The 22,152-nt window shown below is 32.5% G+C and overlaps 1 protein-coding gene across 1 annotated transcript; it reads right to left on the bottom strand.

The window, feature by feature from the left end:
- Window positions 1-19,536: 19,536 nt before the first annotated feature.
- LOC111383375 (bidirectional sugar transporter NEC1-like) lies at window positions 19,537-21,486 on the bottom strand. Its single transcript, XM_023007793.1, has 6 exons — window positions 21,438-21,486; window positions 21,301-21,337; window positions 20,960-21,170; window positions 20,378-20,539; window positions 20,165-20,284; window positions 19,537-20,036 (listed from the first exon to the last, which is right to left on the bottom strand). Exons 1-6 carry the CDS (start codon window positions 21,484-21,486, stop codon window positions 19,944-19,946), a joined length of 672 nt encoding a protein of 223 aa, XP_022863561.1. The 3' UTR covers window positions 19,537-19,943.
- Between the last annotated feature and the right edge of the window lie 666 nt (window positions 21,487-22,152).

Genomic DNA, 22,152 nt, shown 5'->3' on the forward strand with positions numbered 1-22,152 from the left:
GGATGGGAAGTCGACATTCTCGCTACTACTATTTCTCTTTTCGATCTGCACATCTGGGGATTTTTTGTTGGTGGTGCTAGTGAGGTGTTGATGTAGTGCAACCGGTCGACGATGGTGATGTAATGCTGTGGATTTAAGCATGATACAGGCGATAGTCTGTCGAAGCAGAGTGCGCAAGGCTGAGATAGTGATTTGCCTATCGCCAATTGAAAGGTGCTTTGCTGCTACAGCTACTTCGTCTCTGCAACGATTTGCGATGGATCTATGGTGATGATGGTGGATCTGTTGTGGTGGTTTTGACGATGATGGGTTGCAATGGTGTTGTTACTGTTATAAGTTATAGGGGTGGTGGTGGTGGTGCGGTAGTGTGGGTAGTGGTGGTGGTTTGTTGTTGGGGATTTAGGTCGTTTTGGTGTTGGTGAAGCTGGCTGCGGTGGTGGAATTGGCGAGGTGGTGGTTGGCAGTGTTGCAGTGGGTGAAAAGAGTGTTTGTGACCAATTACATTATGATTAGTAAATTGTTAATTTGTAATCGGTAAATAATATGTGGCCATATATGTAACCGTGACTAAATTTATAATATGTGACCTAAAATTTGTGACTGTGATTTACAATTGATTAAGTTGTGTCCAACAAATTAATCGTGACCAATTAATCTAATAATTTGAAATGAATATATGAGTTATGACCAATAAAAGTTTTGATTATGTGACCAATGAATAATTGTGATCTATAAAAAAAGCTTATTCATGATTGAAAAATAATGTGACCTATAAATTTTTTTATTTGTGATCGAGAAATAAATTGTGACTAATAAATTGATAAGTTGTGACTAGAAATCAATTCGTGAATAATTAATTTTTTAATTTGTGACCAATGAACAGACCTTGACCTGCAAAACTTTTGCATTGTGATCGTAAAATAATTTGTGACATAAAATTTTTGATTTGTGACCACAAAATAATAAATTAGTAATTAAATTATTAATTCGTGACTAAATTGTATAGATATGTGACCTAAATATGTTAAATTAATAATAGTTAATAAAATAATTAAATCATAAATAAATTTTAATAAAAATTTGATTTTTAAATTTTGAAACATGTTTTCTTAATTTTGAAATATACCATTGTTAATCTCTCATTTATGAAATTCTCCCTAATGTCTAACCATGGTCCATATATAGATTTAGGGTAATCAAATATTCAAATGGGCCAACTAATGGAATGAGCGGAAAATATATTAAAATGGACCATCCAAAAGGTAAATACTTGTTTTCAAATTGAGCTGCCAAATTAGCGTGTTGATATAATTTTATACATCACCCATATAATTAAACCGTTTAACATAGATTTATTGGGTATCAAATTTCAACACAAACCGTTTCATTTGAGTAGAAATGATGGCTTATGTCCAAAAAAATTAGTTCAAAGGGCATAAAAGATTTATTTGTCCCATAAATTTTAAACAAACAAAAAGATAACCAATATAAAAGTTCGACAAAATATTTGTTCTACGTTTCAAAATATGTAAACAGAATTTATGGATAGAAGCTGAAATCATGGACTCGATGTCCTAGTTAATTGAATGTTACTGATAAGTATGCAACAAAAAAGTAAAATAAGTGTGACAATGCAAAAATTAGGAATCTTCATTGTAAACTAAATGTGATGAAACAAACAAATCCCATAGTGTGATTTGTGAATATAATTATGGTCTATTATAAAATAACTTACCAAATATATGATAATTTTTTGAACCTCGCCTAAAAAGCTTATACTGACATAAAAGGACACCTATATTTATCTATGTTAATTTTCATTTCCACCCACAAGCATGACAATTCATATTTATTAAAATTCGCGACACTAATAAAATATTCATAAATGGATAGGAGTAAGATTTGAATTTAATACTTGTATTGATTATATGGGATATGTTGAACCCTTTGAATTTAAGAATAATGCCTGATGTACCGGCCCCCTCACATGCTGGGTGAGCGGGGGTGGATGATTATTTTAAAGAAAAAAATTACCCCACGCCCTATAATGTGTGTGGCCTGTACATGCCTTGTGAAACAAGGCTTGTACAGGCAGCAAGATTTCACAAGGCCTGTACAGGCAGCAAGATTGTGAATTTAATACTCGTATTGATTATGTTCCCATATGTTGAACCCTTAAGTTAAAACCACTTGTAGAAATTACAAAAATCCCTAGAGTTAAAATTAAGGGTTCATAGATGAGGCTTCTTTTTTCATTTATGTTCATTGTGGTGGCAGCGGCGATGCCAAGTTTTGGGGATTTTTTTGGTGATGGTGTGCTATGGTAGGGATGACAACGGTGGCACTCCTAATCGTGATGGTGGTGAGACTATGGTGGCCTTTGACAGTGCAGCTCGAAGCGGCACTACGTTCGCCAGAAAACATTGTCGGAAGTAAAGACGCCGTCGAATATTGTGATGCCGTTGCACGTGCGGCGCTGTGGTGGTCGGGAAGTTTGGTAGTGGGTTGTGGTGTGATCTTGGTGGTGGTTGGGCCGGTAGTGGTTGTCTCAAGATGGCGGCTGCGATGGTCGACGGTGACAATGGTGGTTGTGGATGATGGTTTGTGTGTGGGATGGCACGGGCGACGGTGGTTTGTTTTTCATTGTTTTAGTGATTAGTTTCTGTTAATGTGGTGGTGGTTTGCGTTGCAATAGTAAGGGTGGCCGGTGGTGTTGTACTTGCTGTGATGGTTTTGCACGGCGACGGTGTTGCTGTCAGGTGGTGGTGGTGGTGGTTCTGGCAACAGTGGTGGTGGTTCTGGCTACAATGGTGGTGGTGCTGTTGGAGGTAGCGTTGAAGTAGTGGCCATAATTCCAGATTATTTGGTTGATTGTAACTAGTGAATTATTTAACCTGTGACCAATAAACAATATGTGATCAATGAAAAAGATAAATTGCGACTAAGAAATATTGTGTGACCTAAAAAATTAATAAGTTGTGACTTATAATATTTGTGATTTGTGACCTATAATTTTTTTAATTGTGATTGAAAAATAATATGTGACCTATAAAATTTTTGATTTGTGATCGAAAAATAAGTTGTGACTAAAAATCAACCCGTGATTAATTAATTTTTCAATTTGTGATCGATGTACAAATTGACCTACAAAAGTTTTGAATTTGTGACATAAAATTTCTGATTTGATTGTTAATTTGTGATCAAATTGTACAGATATGTGACCTAAATATATTTAATTAATAAAATAATTAATTAATTAAATCATAAATAAATTTTAATAAAAATCTGATTTTTGAAGTTTAAAACTTGTTTTTTTAATTTTGAAATATGTCATACTTAATCTCCTACTTATGTAATTTTCCCTTAAAACTTTTAAGTTAAAAAGAGAGTAATCTTCAACGTGTATTCTTACGTGCATGGCAAATTAATTTTACATTAAAAGCTCGACACATTTTTAATTGCATTAGGACGGTGGCGACGGCCGCGAGGCTTAGTCCCAAGATTTCTGTCTGCTTTGAAGCGATGGTGATTTGAATTTTTTATTTTTTTTAAAGGAATTGATCAAATTTTTTATTGAGAACCAGACTTAATTTATTGTTTGTAATTATAAATATGATTCATATTTAACTATTTAATATTCTAAATGGAATTGTTTAACTTCGTAATAGAAAGAGAAAGGCGTATTTAAATATCGCAGCCATCAATTTATGAAATTTGTCTACATCATGAGTCAATTATGAAACAATAAATTCATTCTATACAAAATAGATTTGTTGAAAAATAAATTTAAATTTATATCTCCTCTTTTAACAGTTTAATCTTTTTTTTAACAAAAAAATGGTTTAAAAAAATAAGGGCAACTTATAGAAATACTCCTAAAATCAGAAGTTTTTTGAAAAATTATATGAAAAGTATTTTGGAAGTAAAAAATACTATGCAAAAGTTAAGTGAGCTTTTTTTAATTTCAATGGGACTTTTTCTATTGGTTTTAATTAATAGTGATGTATGTTATTTTTAATTAACAAGTGACGTATAATATAATTTTCCATATCATGAAAGTTTGATTTATATTTGACACAAAACAAAATAAATTAAGATCTATAAGAAATTAGCTTAGCCAAAGAGGGGTTGTTCGGTTAGAAATTGATTGTGTGTGATATTTTAATTAAAAAGTTACACAAAATGCAATCTCACATTTAACGAAAAGGTTGCAAAATGTAAATAAAAATAAAAAATAAAAATTGTATAGACATCATAACTATTAATCAGAGCTTGTTAGTCCTATATGAATCGTCTATCATTGAATGTTTCCAATGCCACTTATAGATTATTCTTGCCTCATCAAAATACATCTTCACCTTTACTTCATCGATATATCACATATGTCTTTCATTCAACATCTGATCATTATTTGTATCATAATCCTCGTCAACCCTGTCCCGTCTCCTTTTCTTTAGCAATGCTATTGTCTCTTTATCCTCAATAGACAAAACTTGAACACCTTCTATGCTAAAGCCACCACCACATTATCAAACTGAACCCTCGTGATGGCTCCTACATCTATGACACCCTCCACGGTCGTGATTGCTACATCCGTGTTTAATTTGAGCTCCCTAGAAGCTCATGGGTGCCATCTATGTCGTATAAACCACTCAACATGACCCCATGGACACATAATCATCTTAATCTCCTTTCTAGTGCATCACCCCAGGGTAGGCCACGCAACTTAGCAGGAAATTGCACCGCCACTTTTTATCGTTCACCCCATAGAGTCCCATTAAGCACCATTTGTCGAAGTGTTGTTTAACATTCAAGAAAAAATGAAATGGGATGAATAAATATTAAGAAAAATCAAAAAACGATATTAGAGGTAAAACCTTGTTCTATGTTGTCGCATAGATTTTTACTATGCAGTCGCATGACTTATTGTAGGGAATTCTAGGGCCACTTTGGGTTGTTCTATGCTATCGCATAGATTTATACTATGCAGTCACATAGTTATACAAAATTGACTGTTGGAGGTCGGTTTCCTATCGTTGCAACTCCAAATTGTGGTGGCTTTTTGACCTATTTCGCACCAATTTGTGCAGATTGGTCGTGGCCTATATATAGGTGATGCATTTCAAGCCAAAAACAAGTGAACAACATTTGTGATCCATATTCATTCCAATATCAAAGATCAAATTCTTGATTCACATTTACACTCTTTACAAGGTTTGATATAATCCTACGATCCGTTTATCAAAATCCTTAAGCATCTCAGTCAGTTTCGAGAGGAGACAAATATAGTTTGAGGACAGCGATTACGCGTTCGAGCCTTCGATCTTATCATTATCAAATTTCTGGTGTTAATTATTTTTGTTGTTACATTATTGTGATATTATTCTTGTCTCTACTCCATTTCTCCTCCATATTTTCCAACAATCTCAAACTATATTTATCCTGCGATGGAGAATGAGACAACCATGGTGACCATAAAACTTATAAATCAAGATCTGGTTCGATTGGATCAGTTTGATGGGACAAACTTCACGCGGTGGCAAGATAAGTTGAAATTCGTATTAATGGCATTGAAGATCTTCTACATTCTTGATCTAGATTTGGCGCTTTTGCTGGAACCAACAAATAGAGAAACTGAAGCAATCAAGGCCAAGAGACAAAAATGCCAAGAAGATGAGTTGATTTGTCATGGTCATATTTTGAATGCTTTGTTAGATCGCTGATATATCTATATAACAACACTTCTTCGGCAAAGGAAATCTGGAACTCGTTGGAAAGTAAATACAAAACTGAAGAGGAAAGTACAAAGAAGTTTTTGATTTCTAAATACTTTGATTCTAAATTATTAGAAATGTTCCCCTTCTTCCCCAAGTGTATGAGTTGCAAGTGATTGTCAACAAATTAAAGGCGGTGAAGATTGAAATCTAGGAGACTTTTAAAGTGGGGCTATAATTTCTAAATTCCCGAGGACTTGGAAAGGATACCGGAAGAAAATAATGCATAGTTTCGAAGATTATTCTTTGAAACAATTGTAAAAATATTTTCGGATTGAGGAAGAATCCCGATTACGTGACAAGAGTGAAAACTCTTTGGAAGGAGCTTCCAAGGCAAATGCTGTTGAAAAATCCGATCCGCCTACAAAATTCAACAAGAGGAAGCCTTCAAGAAACTTTAACAAGTCCAAGAAGAAGACTAAAGGAGGATGTTTTGTTTGTGGAAAATTTGGTCACTACGCTAAAGAATGTAGACATCGAAAACAAAACAACTCCGATGAAAAAGTGAGTTCCATCCAAGAGGACAAAGTTATGGCCACCATAAGTGAAATAAATGCTATCAAAGGAAAATTATCCGGGTGGTAGTATGATACTTGTGCAACCATACATGTATATATGATAAATCCTTGTTCAAAACATATCATGAGATGAATGGAAGTTAAGAGATTCAAATGGATAACGAAGTGCGGTCCAAAGTAATTAGCAAGGAAAATGTTGATATTATCTTCACGTCCGGGAAAACCGTTACTCTAACAAATGTATTGAAACTTGGTTAGTGGAAATCTCTTAGGCAAATCAGGTATTAAAAGTGTATTCGAGTTCGAAAAACATGTATTATATCTTAACGAGAAGTTTGTTGGAAAAGGTTATTCTTGTGAAGGAATGATCAAATTATGTACCGTGAAAATGAATTTAATAAAACTGATTTTGCTTATGTTGTGGATTTATTTTCATTATGGCATACTAAATTAGGTCATGTTGGAATAAGTACCATGAAACACATGAAAAATTGTGAATTGATCTCATATGATGAAAATAGTGAAAGTAAATGCAATGTGTATAGAATCTAAAATGATCAAAAAGCCTTATCATAATGTGAAAAGGATTTCTAATATTTTAGAACTTATTCATACCGATATATGTGAAATAAATGGTATGTTAACTAGGGGTGAAAATAGGTATTTTATTACCTTTATTAATGACTTTTCTAGATATACGAATGTTTACTTGATAAAGCATAAAAGTGAAAATTTTGATATGTTTAAAGTATACAAAAATGAGGTTGAAAATTATCTAGGAAAGAAAATTAAAATCTTAAGTGATAAAAGTGGTGAGTATTTTTCCAGTAATTTTAACTTGTTTTGTGAACAACATGGAATTATTCACCATGTTTTGCACCTAGGACACCCGAACAAAATTGTTTAGCTGAAAGAAAAAAAATAGAACCTTAGTTGAAATGGTTAATGCCATACTTATTCATGCTAAGTTGTCATTTAACTTGTGGGGTGAAACTTTATTAAGTACATGTAGGATACATAATAGAATTCCTTCGAAATATACTAAGGTTTCTCCTAATGAATTGTGGAAAGGAAGAAAACCAAATATTGGATACTTCAAAGTGTGAGGGTGTTTTACTTATTGCAAGAACACAAATCCGAATAGGACCAAATTTGGTCCAAGAGGCATTAAATGTGCCTTTGTGGGATATGTGAATAATAGCAAATCTTATAGATTGCTGAACTTGGAGTCCAATGTGATTATTGAATCCAACGATATGAAGTTCTTTGAGGATTTGTTATCTTCGAATAATGAATTGAGGGAAAAACTTGAATTTGTCCCTAGCTCAAGTGGGACACCTGATCAAATGTCTTTTAAAGATGATTAATCTAGTGAACCACGAAGAAGCAAGAGAACTTGGGTTGAGAAGTCTTTGGGACCAGATGAAATCGATTCTCAACTTATCTTTTTTTACGTAGTAGAAGGAAACGAGTTGAATATTGTAATAACAATTCCTTTTGTTCTACAAGTGGAAACCATTCTAAGACTTATAGAGAAGCTATGGCTTCACGTGTCAGCATCTTTTGGAAGGATGCAATTAAGGACGAAATGAATTCGATAATATCCAATAATACTTGAGAAATTGTTGATTTACCACTGGGATCCAAACCTATTGGATGCAAATAGGTATTTAGGATAAAATATAACGTTGATAGATCCTTAAATACTTTCAAGGCTAAATTGGTAGCCAAATGATATATACAAAAGGAAAGAATAGACTATTTTGATACTTATGCACTAGTTGCTAGAATAACATCATTAGGATATTATTCGCTTTAGTTTCAATATATGACTTGCATGTTCATCAAATGGATGTCAAGACGGCATTCCTAAATGGAGATCTCAATGAGGAGGTCTATATAGAACAACCCGAAAGGTTTACCCTACCTGGGAATAAACATAAGGTATGCAAGTTGGTGAATCTTTATACGGTTTGAAGCAAGCACTTAAAAAATGGCATAAGAAGTTTGACTTAGCAATTATATCTTTTGGGTTTAAACATAATAGTGTAGATAAATGTTTATATTTCAAAATTTGTGAAAATTATGTGACATTTATATGCTTATATGTTGATAACATGTTGATTATGAGTAATTACATCGACGATATAGAAAAAACAAAGAGGTTTCTATCTTCCACATTCAAAATGAAGAATCTTGGACATGTGGATACCATTTTGGGTATCAAAGTCACAAAGACTTATGGGAGTTACCATTTGAGTCAATCACATGATATCAAGCTTGTGATAAATAAGTTCAAACACTTGAACGTAAAGGAATATAGTACCTAAAAAGATCCAAATCTGACACTTGTAAACAATAATGGAAGGACGATTGCTCAATTGGAATATGCAAGTGCTATAGGGAGTCTTATGTATGCAGTTCAATGCACAAGACCGAACATAGCTTATGCAATAAGTAAACTTATTATGTTTATTAGCAATCCAAGCAACGATCATTGGAAGGCTATTGGGAGAGTTCTTGGATACTTAAAGAAACTAAAGAACCTGAGCCTACAATATAATAAATTTTCGAATGTATTGGAGGGATTTACCGATGTTAGTTAGATATCTAGCACAGGTGAAAGTAAATCCATCTCAGGTTAAGTGCTTACTCTTGAAGGAGGTGCTGTTTCTTGAAAATCAAAGAAACAAACATGTATAACACATTCTAGCATTATCGGATATCGGGAATGAGGCTGAGTGGTTTAAAGATCTCTTCTATGAGATATTTTTGGAATTGAACAATATGTCTTCAATACCTATCATGTGTGATAGTCATGCCATGTTAGCGAAGACATACAATGAGGTATATAATAGAAAGTCTAGACATATGAGTCTAAGACACGACTACATAAGGAAATTAATCGAAGATGGAATAATTTTCCTAAATTGTGTAGAGTCAATAGAGAACTTAGCGGATCCTTTAACTAAACCATTAAATAGAGATTTAGTGACATCTACTTCGAGTAAGATGGGGTTGAAAATCCTTTCGCAATAAAGGTCCACCAATGGTAGCAACCCTACCCGTCATCACTTAAAAGGTAATACACGGGTTCAAAGGGCAAAAATAAGTCATTTGATATGTGGGATGGTTCAGCATTATTCAAATCTGCAATAATCCTATCCTAGGTAAAATAATGCTGGTCGTTACTGAAATGTGGGTTGAGCATTAAAGCTCTTAATAAAGTTCAGCGCTAAAACACGAGTACTTCTAAAAGTAACAAAGGTATTAGAAGAATTTTACTTAAACAAATTTCGAGATGGTGTCATCTCAATTGAGAGTTGGAGTTTCTCTCTTAAAAGTTGGTCGAATAAGATGAGTGCAAGGCCATAACAACGCTAAGCGAGTTATGAGAAACTTGAGAACATGTGGTACTTGTGTATGTGTTCGAACCAGTATTATCACATGGAATAACTAGTTCAAAACTACAGCTACCTTTGATTCTGACTTTACTTTGTTTGGATTACACTATTGTTAGATTCAAATCGAAAGATATCTAGTCCTTTGTATAAGTATCGTATGATTTGAGTATAAAATATTTTTCTCGAATTTTGAACAAGTGGGGGATTGTTGAAATGTTGTTCTACATTTAAGAAAAAATGAAATGGGATGAATAAATATTAAGAAAAATCAAAAAAGGGTATTAGAGTTAAAATGCTGTCAAATAGATTTTTACTATGTAGTTGCATAGTTATATAAAATTGACCATTGGAGGTTGATTTCCTATCATTGCAACTCCGAATTGTGGTAGCTTTTCGACCTATTTTGGCACCAATTCGTGCACATTGGTGATAACCTATATATAGGCGATGCATTTCAAGCCAAAAACAAGTGAGAAACATTTGTTATCCATGTTCATTCCAATATCAAAGATCAAATTCTTGATTCACATTTATATTCTTTTCTTCATTGTGTTCTTAAAGTTTTGGAGGGTCGCACTTGTACTTTAGTGCTAGATCCTTTATAAGGTGTGATATAATTCTACGAACGGTTTGCCAAAATTTTTAAACATCTCAATCAATCTTGAGAGGAGGCAAATATAATTTGAGGATAGCGATTAAGCGCTCGAGCCTTTGATCTTGTTCTTATCAAGTTCTGGTGTTAATTATTTTTGTTGTTGCATTATTGCGATATTATTCTTGCTTCTACTCCATTTCTCCTCCATATTTTCCAACACCATTTCTGCTCAAAGCTGGGCTTGCAACAAGGCCTCAAAAAACACATGCTAAAGAAAGATTCGAATTTGCAGAGCGGATGACATGATATGCTTCTTCAAGATCAGGACTTCACAAGCATTCACCTTATCTTTGTATTTCTTCTAATTTGTTCTAATAAACACTTATAAAGAAGATAAGCGAGTCAAATGTTGTTTAAATAAAAACTACAAGATCCAAAACTATTTTTTTTTTTTTAAAGATGAAACCACTAATTTATACCAGAAAGAAGAAAAAGAAAAACCATCCTAACTATATCCTTCCAAAACTTCTATTCCAATTCTAGAAACCAAATATCAAATCTAACTACTGATTTAACACAACTATTTCATAAGAGATCCTCAGCTTAAAGTTTACCTTTCTTGTTGCTTCAGCAAGTGAAGGATTCTTAAGAACTGCCTATTCTATTGTGAAAAACAATGAATAAGATGAGTTCCAAGCCTAAGAGTAACAGTCGAAAATGACAAAAAATTTTGGCCGAGGAAGGAAACTGATGAAGTTTGAGTAAGAAATGTTCTGCATTGCTGGATTATGCCTTGATCCAAAAGTCCGAGTAATAAGCAGAGCAGGACAACTTACTATTGTTATTTACTCGACTTTATATGGTAGATGTATATGTGTTCAAGTTCAAGGTAATAAAATCGAGATGAATCTAAACAAGTCACTTCAGTGTTATTTAGATATGAGGTACAATTCTAAGAAAAGTGAGTAAAATGACTTTAGCAGCTCGAAATTGCATAACTAGAAGGACATTAATTACATATCTACAATGAAATGAATTATTTATCCTCCACCAACTCCATCAAACCCTCGTGGTGTTCCAGTAGTCTGGAATGGTGGCAAACAGGCCAACCCCATAGTATTCACGGAAGAACTATTCTCAAAACTTGCTTATCCGTCGCAAATTTGAATGTGACACTGAATATTGCTGAGTTCTTACCCAAAAAGAAGATTCCAGTGACATTTTTGCAATGTAACAATTTGAAAATGAGCAATCTATTCTGAAATGGCTTTTGCTGTTTGTATAGAAAAAGCCAAAAAAAGTGACCGAATTGATGTAGAGGGAAAAGATTAAATGAAAAAGTTGACTCTATTTTAAAATAACAAATGATAAAGTGTCATGGGACATTATATAAACCTTAATGTACATGTAGTGTTGTCCTACTGATACGCCATAGAGTTTCTTTTTGAGAGGTTCCTGGAATTGGGACTATCATTTGGATTTTAGGGGGTTTGGTAATTTTAGAATGTATTAATTATGTCCTCAAATGATTTAACTAGTTAATTGATATTAGTCAAATTAGTTAACGTTTGAGGGTATTGGGCCTAATTTGCTCAAGTATACTTGGTGCGTGAAGAAATATAGGAATACAAAGAAGTATAATACTGACGTCGGGCACGATAGCGATTATCCTACAGGCTTGTTGCAACAAACAATTCACAGAAAAAAGTAAACGAACGAATAACGATCAAAACACAGAGAAACTTCTCTGAAATTCACTCAATATTATTAAGATTTCAGAATTACAAAAATTAACCCATTAGTTAGGTTAAATAGTTGAGAAAATATAAAATTATGAAAGTTTTACCAAAAATAACAAAATCCCGAAAATCACACCAAAATAAAATATAGAATAAAGGAGGTAACTTGCCAAAAATTTGGCTCAAATCGAATTTTTAATCAACTAGAAAAAGGCAAAAGAAATATTACCATAAATGGAAAAGAAACTAAAAATTGAATTTCGAAAGGAAAAACAACGAACTTTGGCTTTGAAATTGATGCCCACCAAGCATACCACGACATGCGTGCCGAAAAAAACTTTCCGAATTGGGGTCATAATTGAGTTTTTAATAACAGTAGCCAAAATTATGGCCAAATTATCAAAAACGTGTCAAAATTGCCTCAATTAAGGAAAGTATTGCAATCGCTTTTCATCTTTGTAACGATTTGCCACCTCATGGTATCTCAACGCCATCAACATGCTATCTGACATCTCGAACTCACTTGATTTGGAACCTCCTACATCAAATGCTTAATAAGGTGAAGTCAATTTTTTTACATTTTATTTTGAGAAGAAGCTGAAAATTAATTTTTAATGGTTCTTTAGGTTTGCCTTTTGTTTTTATGTGGACTCTGTTTTCTTTGCATTAACTAGCATTTTCTCGTAATTATCTATTTGGCAAGTATGATCTGCTAATCGATCACCTTTTAAACGTCCATGAAGATTTTGGCTGCCAACTTCCTGATGCAGTCTAATCAAGTTTATTTATAAGTACTTGTTCGTAAGTACTTCAAATGTACGTGAAATTTGGAATAAAGGTTTAAGTTAATGTAATGAAGACGTGCTTATTTAGACTTTTAAGCTTTCTTCTTAGTTAATCATTTCGTCTAAAATACTAACTCATTCTAGAGTTTGATCACTTACATAAATTCGATTGGGTAAAGCTGTTTGTACAGTCTTAAAGGATATACATTGTTACAGCCAATATTTTAAAACCATTTCAAAATTTCTTCACTGAACCATCGGACTTCAAAAAAAAATTATAGAATAAGAAGCAATAGATAGAAATGGTAGAGAAAGAGTAAAAAGAAAAAAAAAAATGCTCACAAACTTCATCATTCTTCCCTTTGTCCATTTTTTTTCAAACAGACTGTCGGGTCGACCATATAGATGGTGTTTGACCTGTATTCAGTAACTTTTTCCGTCGAACAACTGAATGCTCAAAATCTTCATCATCCATGTCAATATCCTTTCTTTCATTCTTTCTTCCGATAAATAAGCCAACAATATATTCCTCCTCTTATGCCTCAAGAGGCCTGACGGCATTTACTTCAAATTGAAAAATATATAATCAAAAGATATAAATAACATCAAAAAATCGCTATAGACATAAAATAAGTAACAAAAATAAATAAAGCTTAGTTTAATCAAATAAAAAAATACACTTCCTTAAACTGATAGATGAAACATCCTCTTCAGAACTCTAACTCAACATCCAAGGGCGTTGCGGTTTATACTTTATGCAGTGCTTCTTTCGAGTAATTGCAGGAATAGTTTCGTAATCCATACTTGAAAAGCAAGTAGGAATTCGCTCAGTCTATACTTTGAGAATTTCTTTTCAGTAAAAATGTTCTTCCTTCTTTGATTAAACACACTCTTCAGAGAATGATAGGGTTACACTAAAAAGTTCTTTACCCTTTGAAAAAGAATTCATCTCCGCAAACTTCAAAAAACAAAAATATGAATCATCAACTCCCTTGTGATATGATGTACCAAATAAAAATGATGGAATCATATAAATTATATTTATGTCAACTACATCTTTATCTACAGTATGAACTGGCAGATTTAGAAACACTTCTTATGTATAGTTTATTTGATTATATCCTTCATATTTGGTACACCGTATCACAAGGGAAATTATGATTCATTTTTTCTATCTTTCGACGTTCAAAGAAATGAATTTTTTTTTCCATGGGTTAAAGAACTTTATAGTGTGATCGAGAGGAAAAAAAAATTTATTGATAAAAAGTTCTTAAGTATAGACTTCGTGATTTCCTACTTGCTTTTCAAGTATGGATTTACGAAACTATTCCTACAATTGTTCGAAAGAAGTATTGCATAAAGTATAAACTTCAGCATTCTCAGATGTTGAGTTGGAGTTCTAAAGAGCACATTACATCTATAGTTTAAGGAAGTGCATTTTTATTTGCATAGAGCAAGTCTCATTTACTTTTAGTTTAAGGAAGTGCAACCTTGTTTTTTTATTTTTTATTCTTTTATTTAAAATTTTTATATGAAAATGTAAAATTACACATTTGCTCCTTTAAAAATCAGTCAACAATTGGTCAGACTTTTAATTTTTGGTTAATAACAGTCAAACTAACGGCTCTTGTCAATTTGGACTCTAGGTGCTAATTTTTTGAAGGTTTGGTACCTCTGATGGCACAAACGAAAGGTTTAAATAAAGTCTGCTAATAAACGAAATGTTTTGTACCTTAGCTGCAATTTTCCCTTTGATTTATCATTCTAAAAAATTGTTTCTCTAAATAGAAAACAGAAAAAAGACCTTTGGTTTGGAACATTTAGATAATCTTTTATAACATTTTATTCAAAGAATTTGATTATTGAATAAAATAGAACAAATTTATGTTAATATATTATCAAGTAATATATAAATTTTAAAGTTGATGAATCTTACAAAAATAATTTGCTACAAAAATAATAAATTGAATTGACAAAAAATAGGATATAAAGAAATAAAATTTTAATCATATGAATTGAGAATTTAGAATGTGACTGTGAATAATAAGATTGCAATAGCAAGTAGGCAAATATTATAGGCTTAAATACTGATAATAGAAATAAATAAAGTTGAGTAATTACAACAATAAAATAAACTTATTGAATAATGAATGAGTCGTTGAGTAGTCGTCATCATTTTTTACAACTACATGCACCCTGCTCAAGTTTTTGACTTCTAGCTATCTTTCTTCCATGAATTTACATCATCTTCGAAATCAAAGAATGAGGAATTTGATTCATTTTATGGGCCCTGCTGCTAGTACAGGGCCCCTATATACAGGGGGCAGAGCTGGCCCCTGTGATTGGTTGGGGGCTGACATTTACAAGGGCCCTTTCCCTAATTTTATCCCATATTTTGTGTTTTATAGTATAAATTTAATTTTATTTTCAAAAACGTATTTTCAGTAATACAAAATTGAATAATGAATGAGTCGTTGAGTAGTCGTCATCATTTTTTACAACTACATGCACCCTGCTCAAGTTTTTGACTTCTAGCTATCTTTCTTCCATGAATTTACATCATCTTCGAAATCAAAGAATGAGGAATTTGATTCATTTTATGGGCCCTGCTGCTAGTACAGGGCCCCTATATACAGGGGGCAGAGCTGGCCCCTGTGATTGGTTGGGGGCTGACATTTACAAGGGCCCTTTCCCTAATTTTATCCCATATTTTGTGTTTTATAGTATAAATTTAATTTTATTTTCAAAAACGTATTTTCAGTAATACAAAATTAAACAAGTTTTAGGTATTTTATAAAATTGAAAATTGAAAATAATTTGAAAATACTAAAATAAACACCCCCTTAATTTTATGGAACATATTAAATTTTGAGTTTGGACACCTAAATTTTAATAAAATCTTCTTAAAATATGAGTTGAGAACACTTAAATTTTAATATACTTTTAAAAATAAATAAAATCTAAGCGATAACACCTACTTAAATATTTCAAATCTTGGCGGTGAAAAGGCTTAGCATTGGAAACAAATGAAAATTCATTAGAAAAACAACAAAATAAAAAAATATATTGATAAAAAACAATTATGAGTTCATTTCAAGTTTGTTTTACCAAAGTGCAAAAATAATATCATATTAATCTATATAGCATAATTTTTTTACAATGAAAAAAAAAAAAAATTAATACCAAAGTCGTCTATTCATTATTATTTTTTATAACTTTTGAAACTGTAGTGGAATTGATCTTCAATTGATGGATTCCGGGCTCATATTAAACTTACCAATCAATATCAACCAACCAACAAAAACTCCAACCCACATCTCTATTCATTTATGGTTGCATTCCTTCTTTGTCACTCACAAAGGGACAAGGCTATGGTGGTGATTGCAAGCCACAAAGCCACATCTGATTAGGGTCTCTTTACATATAAAGGATTTTAAATGTTTAATCACTTCTCCACTCGTGATCCAAATACCACACTTCACACCTCCGGTACAAACCACAATGTACCCTTAGGTCTCTATACTCTACCTTACCAAAAGACATACAACACATTGCTAATGCATTCTAACCCGCTATGCATGCAAACAATTACACCAAGTAATCATATTATCTCAAATTCATGCGAACGCACATATCAAACACATTGAAAGGCAGCATATAATCATGCAACAATATTAAGCAATCACACACATGCAGAAATGATTACACATAGATACACATGTAGTAATTAGGTTTACTCTCAATAAATCTTACTAGGGTCATTACTCGACCCTATAGCCATATTTGCCTCAAATCTCATCTTATCCTTCTTTTTTTGGATAGTCTTTAATAAAGTGTCTAAACTTACCACAATTGTAACATTGCCTACCTCTAGACTTATCCCGTCTCTTACCCTTCTTCTTACTATCCTCATCAGTATTCAAATCACTATTGTTTTGAACTTTACTCAAATTCATTTGCTTAAACTTCATCCTACTAGTCATCATATGTAACTCACTATTCCTCTTATTTTTTTCAGCCTTAATCTCTATCTCTTTATTTTTAAGGGAGTTTATGACAATCTCGGGTATTAAGGTGTCCCCACCATTCTTAATTGCATTAACCTTTTTGTATGAGTCAGACATGGAATTAAGCAAAATAATTGCTCTATATGTTTCAGACACCTTTTTATCACAGTTAACGAGGTCTTAAACAAGTTTATTAAAAATGTCCAAATTGTCATCAAGATCTTTTGAATGTTTCATTTTAAAACTAAAAAAATCGTTCAAGCTGGTACAACTTATCAAGAATGGACTTAAGCAAATATAAGTCCTCAAAGTTTTGTCAAAGTTCTTTTGTAGAATCAAGTTTTTCAATTTTTCTGAAAATAGTGTCAGATAGGTGTAAAATGATTGAAGTGTAAGCAAGTTCATCGTACTTTTTTTTTTGTGATTATGTCGAGTTTACAGGAAATGTCATCTATGACTTTTGAAACTTTTTGTTGAACCGAAATTTCCTTAATCTTTTGTTGCCAAATTGGAAAATTCCAACTTCGAAATGAGAAGACATTTTGAGAAAACCGAACCACCAAATGCACAAATATATCACACAAAGTAATCCTAAGGCCATAGTATACAACGTTCTAAATTCCCAAGTTTTCGTAAGATTTGTGATCTTAGATCAAGAGAATATTCGAACATGTCAAGTCCAGGTGTTCTAACATAATAATCAATGCAATACGTATGTTAACAAAAAATTTCAAATTCTTAAGTAATAGAGACAATTACACATGAGCAATTATTAACTTGCAGTTAAATTCAACACTTCAAACAAAGTAAATCATTCCTAAATTTCTAGCACAAGCAGTGGTTACCCCTTCACAGTAACCCCAATCCTATTCTCACCACATATGATGATGCGCTAATGCTAAAATTTAAATTGAGATAAGCTAATTTACCGAAGCGGACTAATTGGAGTCCGTAAATTACGAAAAACGCAAATATGTTACTTTAGGATTGTCACTATTTATCCTAAAGTTACCAGTAATTGTAACAACCAATTGAGTAAAAAATGAATCCCAAAGACGCAAGGACAAAATCATCCAAGTTTCATAGCAACACCTAAAACTGAAAACGAACACCACGCAAGGTCCGTCTTGTTGTCCGAAGGAAATTGTCCGCATTGATCGTCAGAGGAGGAGGCCCCACATGCCCACGGTGGAGTCCCGCGTGCCAGCTACCAAGCGTCGTTGCTCCAATCACGTGCTAGCTACCCAGGTGCGCCTCGGTCTGTAGAGTCCGGTGGTGTTCTTGTTTTGTCCAATAGGTAAGTGGTTAAACCGAAAATGACAAAACAAATCTGGCAGAAATTTGAAAAACTAGACAATTTGAAAAACAAGGGCGAGGCAGCTTTTGCGCCGTTTAATTTTTTACATTTTTACATTTTCAAAATTTTGAGTTATGCTATTATTAGATAATAAAATACAAATTCAAAATGAGTTTTCAACGGATGAATTGTTTAGAAATAAAATTTTATTTTTATTATTTTTTTCTCTTCATTGGGCAGGTTTGGGGCGGGATAGGACATGATGGATTTTTTGCCATCACTAGATTTATATATCAATCTTGACACTCTAGTTCCTTTATATATTATGCGTGTTGGTTCTCTGTTGCAGCCACCCACATGCAACCCATTTTTGTTAGTTTTAGCCATGCTTGACCTCGCAGTTCCCCCTATTAGGTAATGTAGTTATATCCAACTTTTCAAGTAGTTGATTATACAGGTTTTTTAACACATATCCAATTGTACGAGGTAAGTATTTGCATTTAACCTTAATGCGAAACATGAATACCTATATCTACATGATTCATTTGTGATACTAAGCGGAATCGAGCTAAATACTGTGGTATTTGAATCCGTATGGAAACTCACTTGATAACCTCGAGTAGCAATCTTGTTAGCACATGCTAAGCAGTAGTGATCCTATAACACATCAATTCGACAAACCAATTTTAATTCCTAGCTAGGACTAAGCATAAACTTATTCATCATTTAATATCACAGTTGCTTGACATAAACTAAACGTGGTACTTAATAAATCATTTTGGTATATGTATGCACCCACAATCGAACACTCAATGGTATAATAAAATACTAATTTATTAATCGGATCATATTGTGTTGACATTAGTGTGAGCTTTACTTATGTGGTGACTCACACATCATATAAGATCATATGTGATGGTTACATATGATCGGTTTATCACGTATAAATATCATATATGATCATGCATGATGGTTATGTAATTAATTTATTTTTAGTGTAGAGTACACAATAGATGGGTTCAGAGCCAATATTGAGTTGCTTATGTTCATACTTATCGAACTTTGTGTTCATTATTATATAACGCTTTATTTATTAAAGTAAAAAAGGAGTACTTTCGAGTTTGAGTCTGTCCGTGTACTAGATAGTTGAATATATATATATATATATATATATATTTTCCCTTTTAAATATGGCCAACTTTTACAAATGTGATAGTGTTGGTATTGAAAGTTGAGAATGCCTACACAATTAATTATAGAATTTAAAATAAATAAAATGTCATCTCACTGTTAGGACAAATATTTCAGGTCAATAATATTTCATATCTTAAACGTGTCTATTAAGACATACTATTTCCTAAAATAAAGAAAATAGTTCACTAGAAACTTGTCCACACTAAGTAGTGTGGTTCCATAATTAAAATAAAATTAAGTTTTCTGTCACATTTCGACAGAGAACTTCTTAATGTCAACCTATCATTATAAGTCAAATATTATGCTATCACTTTCTCCTCAACATGTCAACCCATAATTATAGTCGACCAGAGTCAGCATCTTATTTTTGCATACTTATTTTTTATAGAATAAGTTGTGACTATACGACTATATATAAGTATATGTAAAATGATATCATGAGTATCACAAAATGGTGTCACTTGCTGCAGAAAATTCTGTGATGCTAGGTTCATTTGGCTCCTAGTTTGTTCCTCTGTGGGCTTGTCCATGATTGTGGTCAATTACATCTGCAATCTCCACCGTTGACGTGTTCTGCATGTGATCTCGTGAATTCCGGTCTCCGTCAGTTGATATATCACGCAGCTTATTTTATGGTAGAATATTTTGCTGTTTTTTGTCCTTGTAGATTAAATATAAAATAATCTGCACCATTCCAAATAAAAATCCAACAACATTTGGAGCCTGTGTTTATATATAATACAAAGAAGAAAAAAGATTATTGCTGAGAAATTTATCAGTATCAGGGTTTTAATTAGAAAAAAATGAGAATTTAAAATATATGAATTTGAAGAGTCTTATAATGCACTCACAGCTATGTAGAAATCCTTGATGAAAAGACCATAGAAGAACCATATGGCAGCAGATAGTGTGAGAAATAATGAGAGAGTAAGTGGCATGTATTCAACACTCTTTGTCTTTATCACTCGCCTCTGGAATATTAAACAAAAAAAATTATTGAAATTTCGTTAAATATTTTGTAAACTTTAGTAATTTTAAATTAAGGGACAATGAAAATTAATTACCATAATACTAAGAGGAGCAACAAAAACACAGAGAGAAAAAACCGAACATATCCATCCAACGATTGTAACTCTCTTCTGCCCTTTTGATAGAGAATATGTGCATCCAACGACCAATCCCATTGCTACTATGTTGAATAGGAAGAGAATCTTTGCGGTATAAATCTGCGGGGGAAAAAAAAAGTTTGAGTGGAATGGGGAGATTCGTGTCTAGACTCTGAATTTCTTGGGAATAAGACCTAATTTGTGATTCTTGAAGTGAAAGAGCAATAAATAAGATCAATTTTCATTTTAATGTTTTGGATAAGTGCTAGAAAAGGATTCATGTCTCGGCTCCAAATTCATTGAAAGCAGGTTTTAGTTTCTCTTGATTGAAAGAGCAAAAATGGCATCAAAGTACAATTGTATGAATTGGATGGAGAGGTAAAATTAAGAAGAATTATATCCTACTTTAGATTTGCAAAATGTAATGTTTTGTTTAGTTGAATGAAGTGAAATAGCAAAACTAGCATCAAATTTCAGGAGTGCCCTAAATGGATTCACGTGCTGACTCCAAATTTTGATAAAATTAAGGATAAGAATAACCTTTGATTCATAGGTTGCATATACCAGGAAGATGATCAGAAAACCTACTTCCATGACACATCCAAAGCTGTTTATGGTTATAAGCAAGATCACATTCTTCTTCAGATAAGCATAATACAAATACAACATTGCACTAAATAAAGCAACTGAATAAGGAATTGAGTGAAATCCTTCAGACGATTTTCTCTTATAAATCTTGTAAAATGTAGGCCTGAAATCCAAGAAAAAAAACACGTAAACTGTAGGCCAGAAATCGTCCATTGATGGGTATTCATTGTTGTAGCTGCATTTTTTCGGAAGTGTTAAAATTAACAAGAAATAATTAGAAATCAAGCTCTTACACTGGTGCCATGTACACCATGAACGACACGACGTTTCCTGCCAAAAAAAAAAAAATAATAATAATAATAATAATAATAATAATAAATTAACAGATACAGATCTGATATAGAAGAATTTATTATATATATAAAGATACCAAGAATGCCGAAAGTGAAAGCCAGGTGAGCAGCTGTTATAAGTGCCATTCTTGAAGTCAAGTGACGTTCTTGGTAATTCAAGATTGTAAGCTTCTTATAACTATGAGAAGTGATTAATTCATTATTTTCGAGCAGATTATATAGGCACAGAAAGTACGGAATTCCGGAAATTGACCATTAATGGAGTTTGACATTTTGCTTTGAGCTGTCAAAATTCTACTTGCATGGGAATTTTGGGGGTTAAGCTATACACGACGTCACCTCAAGTTTTTATGTGTTTATATAGGGTTTGGCATGAGGCTTGGTATTTTGTGTTTAACCTAAAATTATAGCTGCTTTAATTAGCCATGCAAATATGTGTTATATAAATATACACACATCAATTAATTGGTATATAAGTTTATCATGGGTCATGATAACATTGTGCAACCTTGGGTCGACATCATACGCTCTACTGAAAGTTTCAACATCACATCCTAAGCTGTGGTGGGTTTATAAATGATTAGTGTGAATGACTTGTATCTTTATTTGAAATTTGACACACACGCACACACATTCTGTTTTAAAGAAAAGGGATTTAATTTTTATTATGTAAATGTATTGCATCACACTAATCATATTAAAATGTTGTGCAATGATGAATAAAAAATATTATGGAGGTTTCTTTTAAGACTTTTGATTAATTTAATCGTATTGATATATTTTTTGAAAAAT

This window comes from Olea europaea, chromosome 1 (assembly GCF_002742605.1).
Source record: "Olea europaea var. sylvestris chromosome 1, O_europaea_v1, whole genome shotgun sequence".
NCBI lineage: Eukaryota > Viridiplantae > Streptophyta > Magnoliopsida > Lamiales > Oleaceae > Olea > Olea europaea.

Bases quoted from the DNA above. Each gene is read 5' to 3' on its own strand.
- LOC111383375 (XM_023007793.1), bottom strand. From the start codon at position 21,486: ATGGCACTTATAACAGCTGCTCACCTGGCTTTCACTTTCGGCATTCTT. The intron at 21,338-21,437 runs GTATCTTTATAT...TTTTTTTGGCAG, and splicing joins TTTCACTTTCGGCATTCTTG to GAAACGTCGTGTCGTTCATG. The intron at 20,540-20,959 runs GTTATTCTTATC...TTTCCCCCGCAG, and splicing joins ATGCAACCTATGAATCAAAG to ATTTATACCGCAAAGATTCT.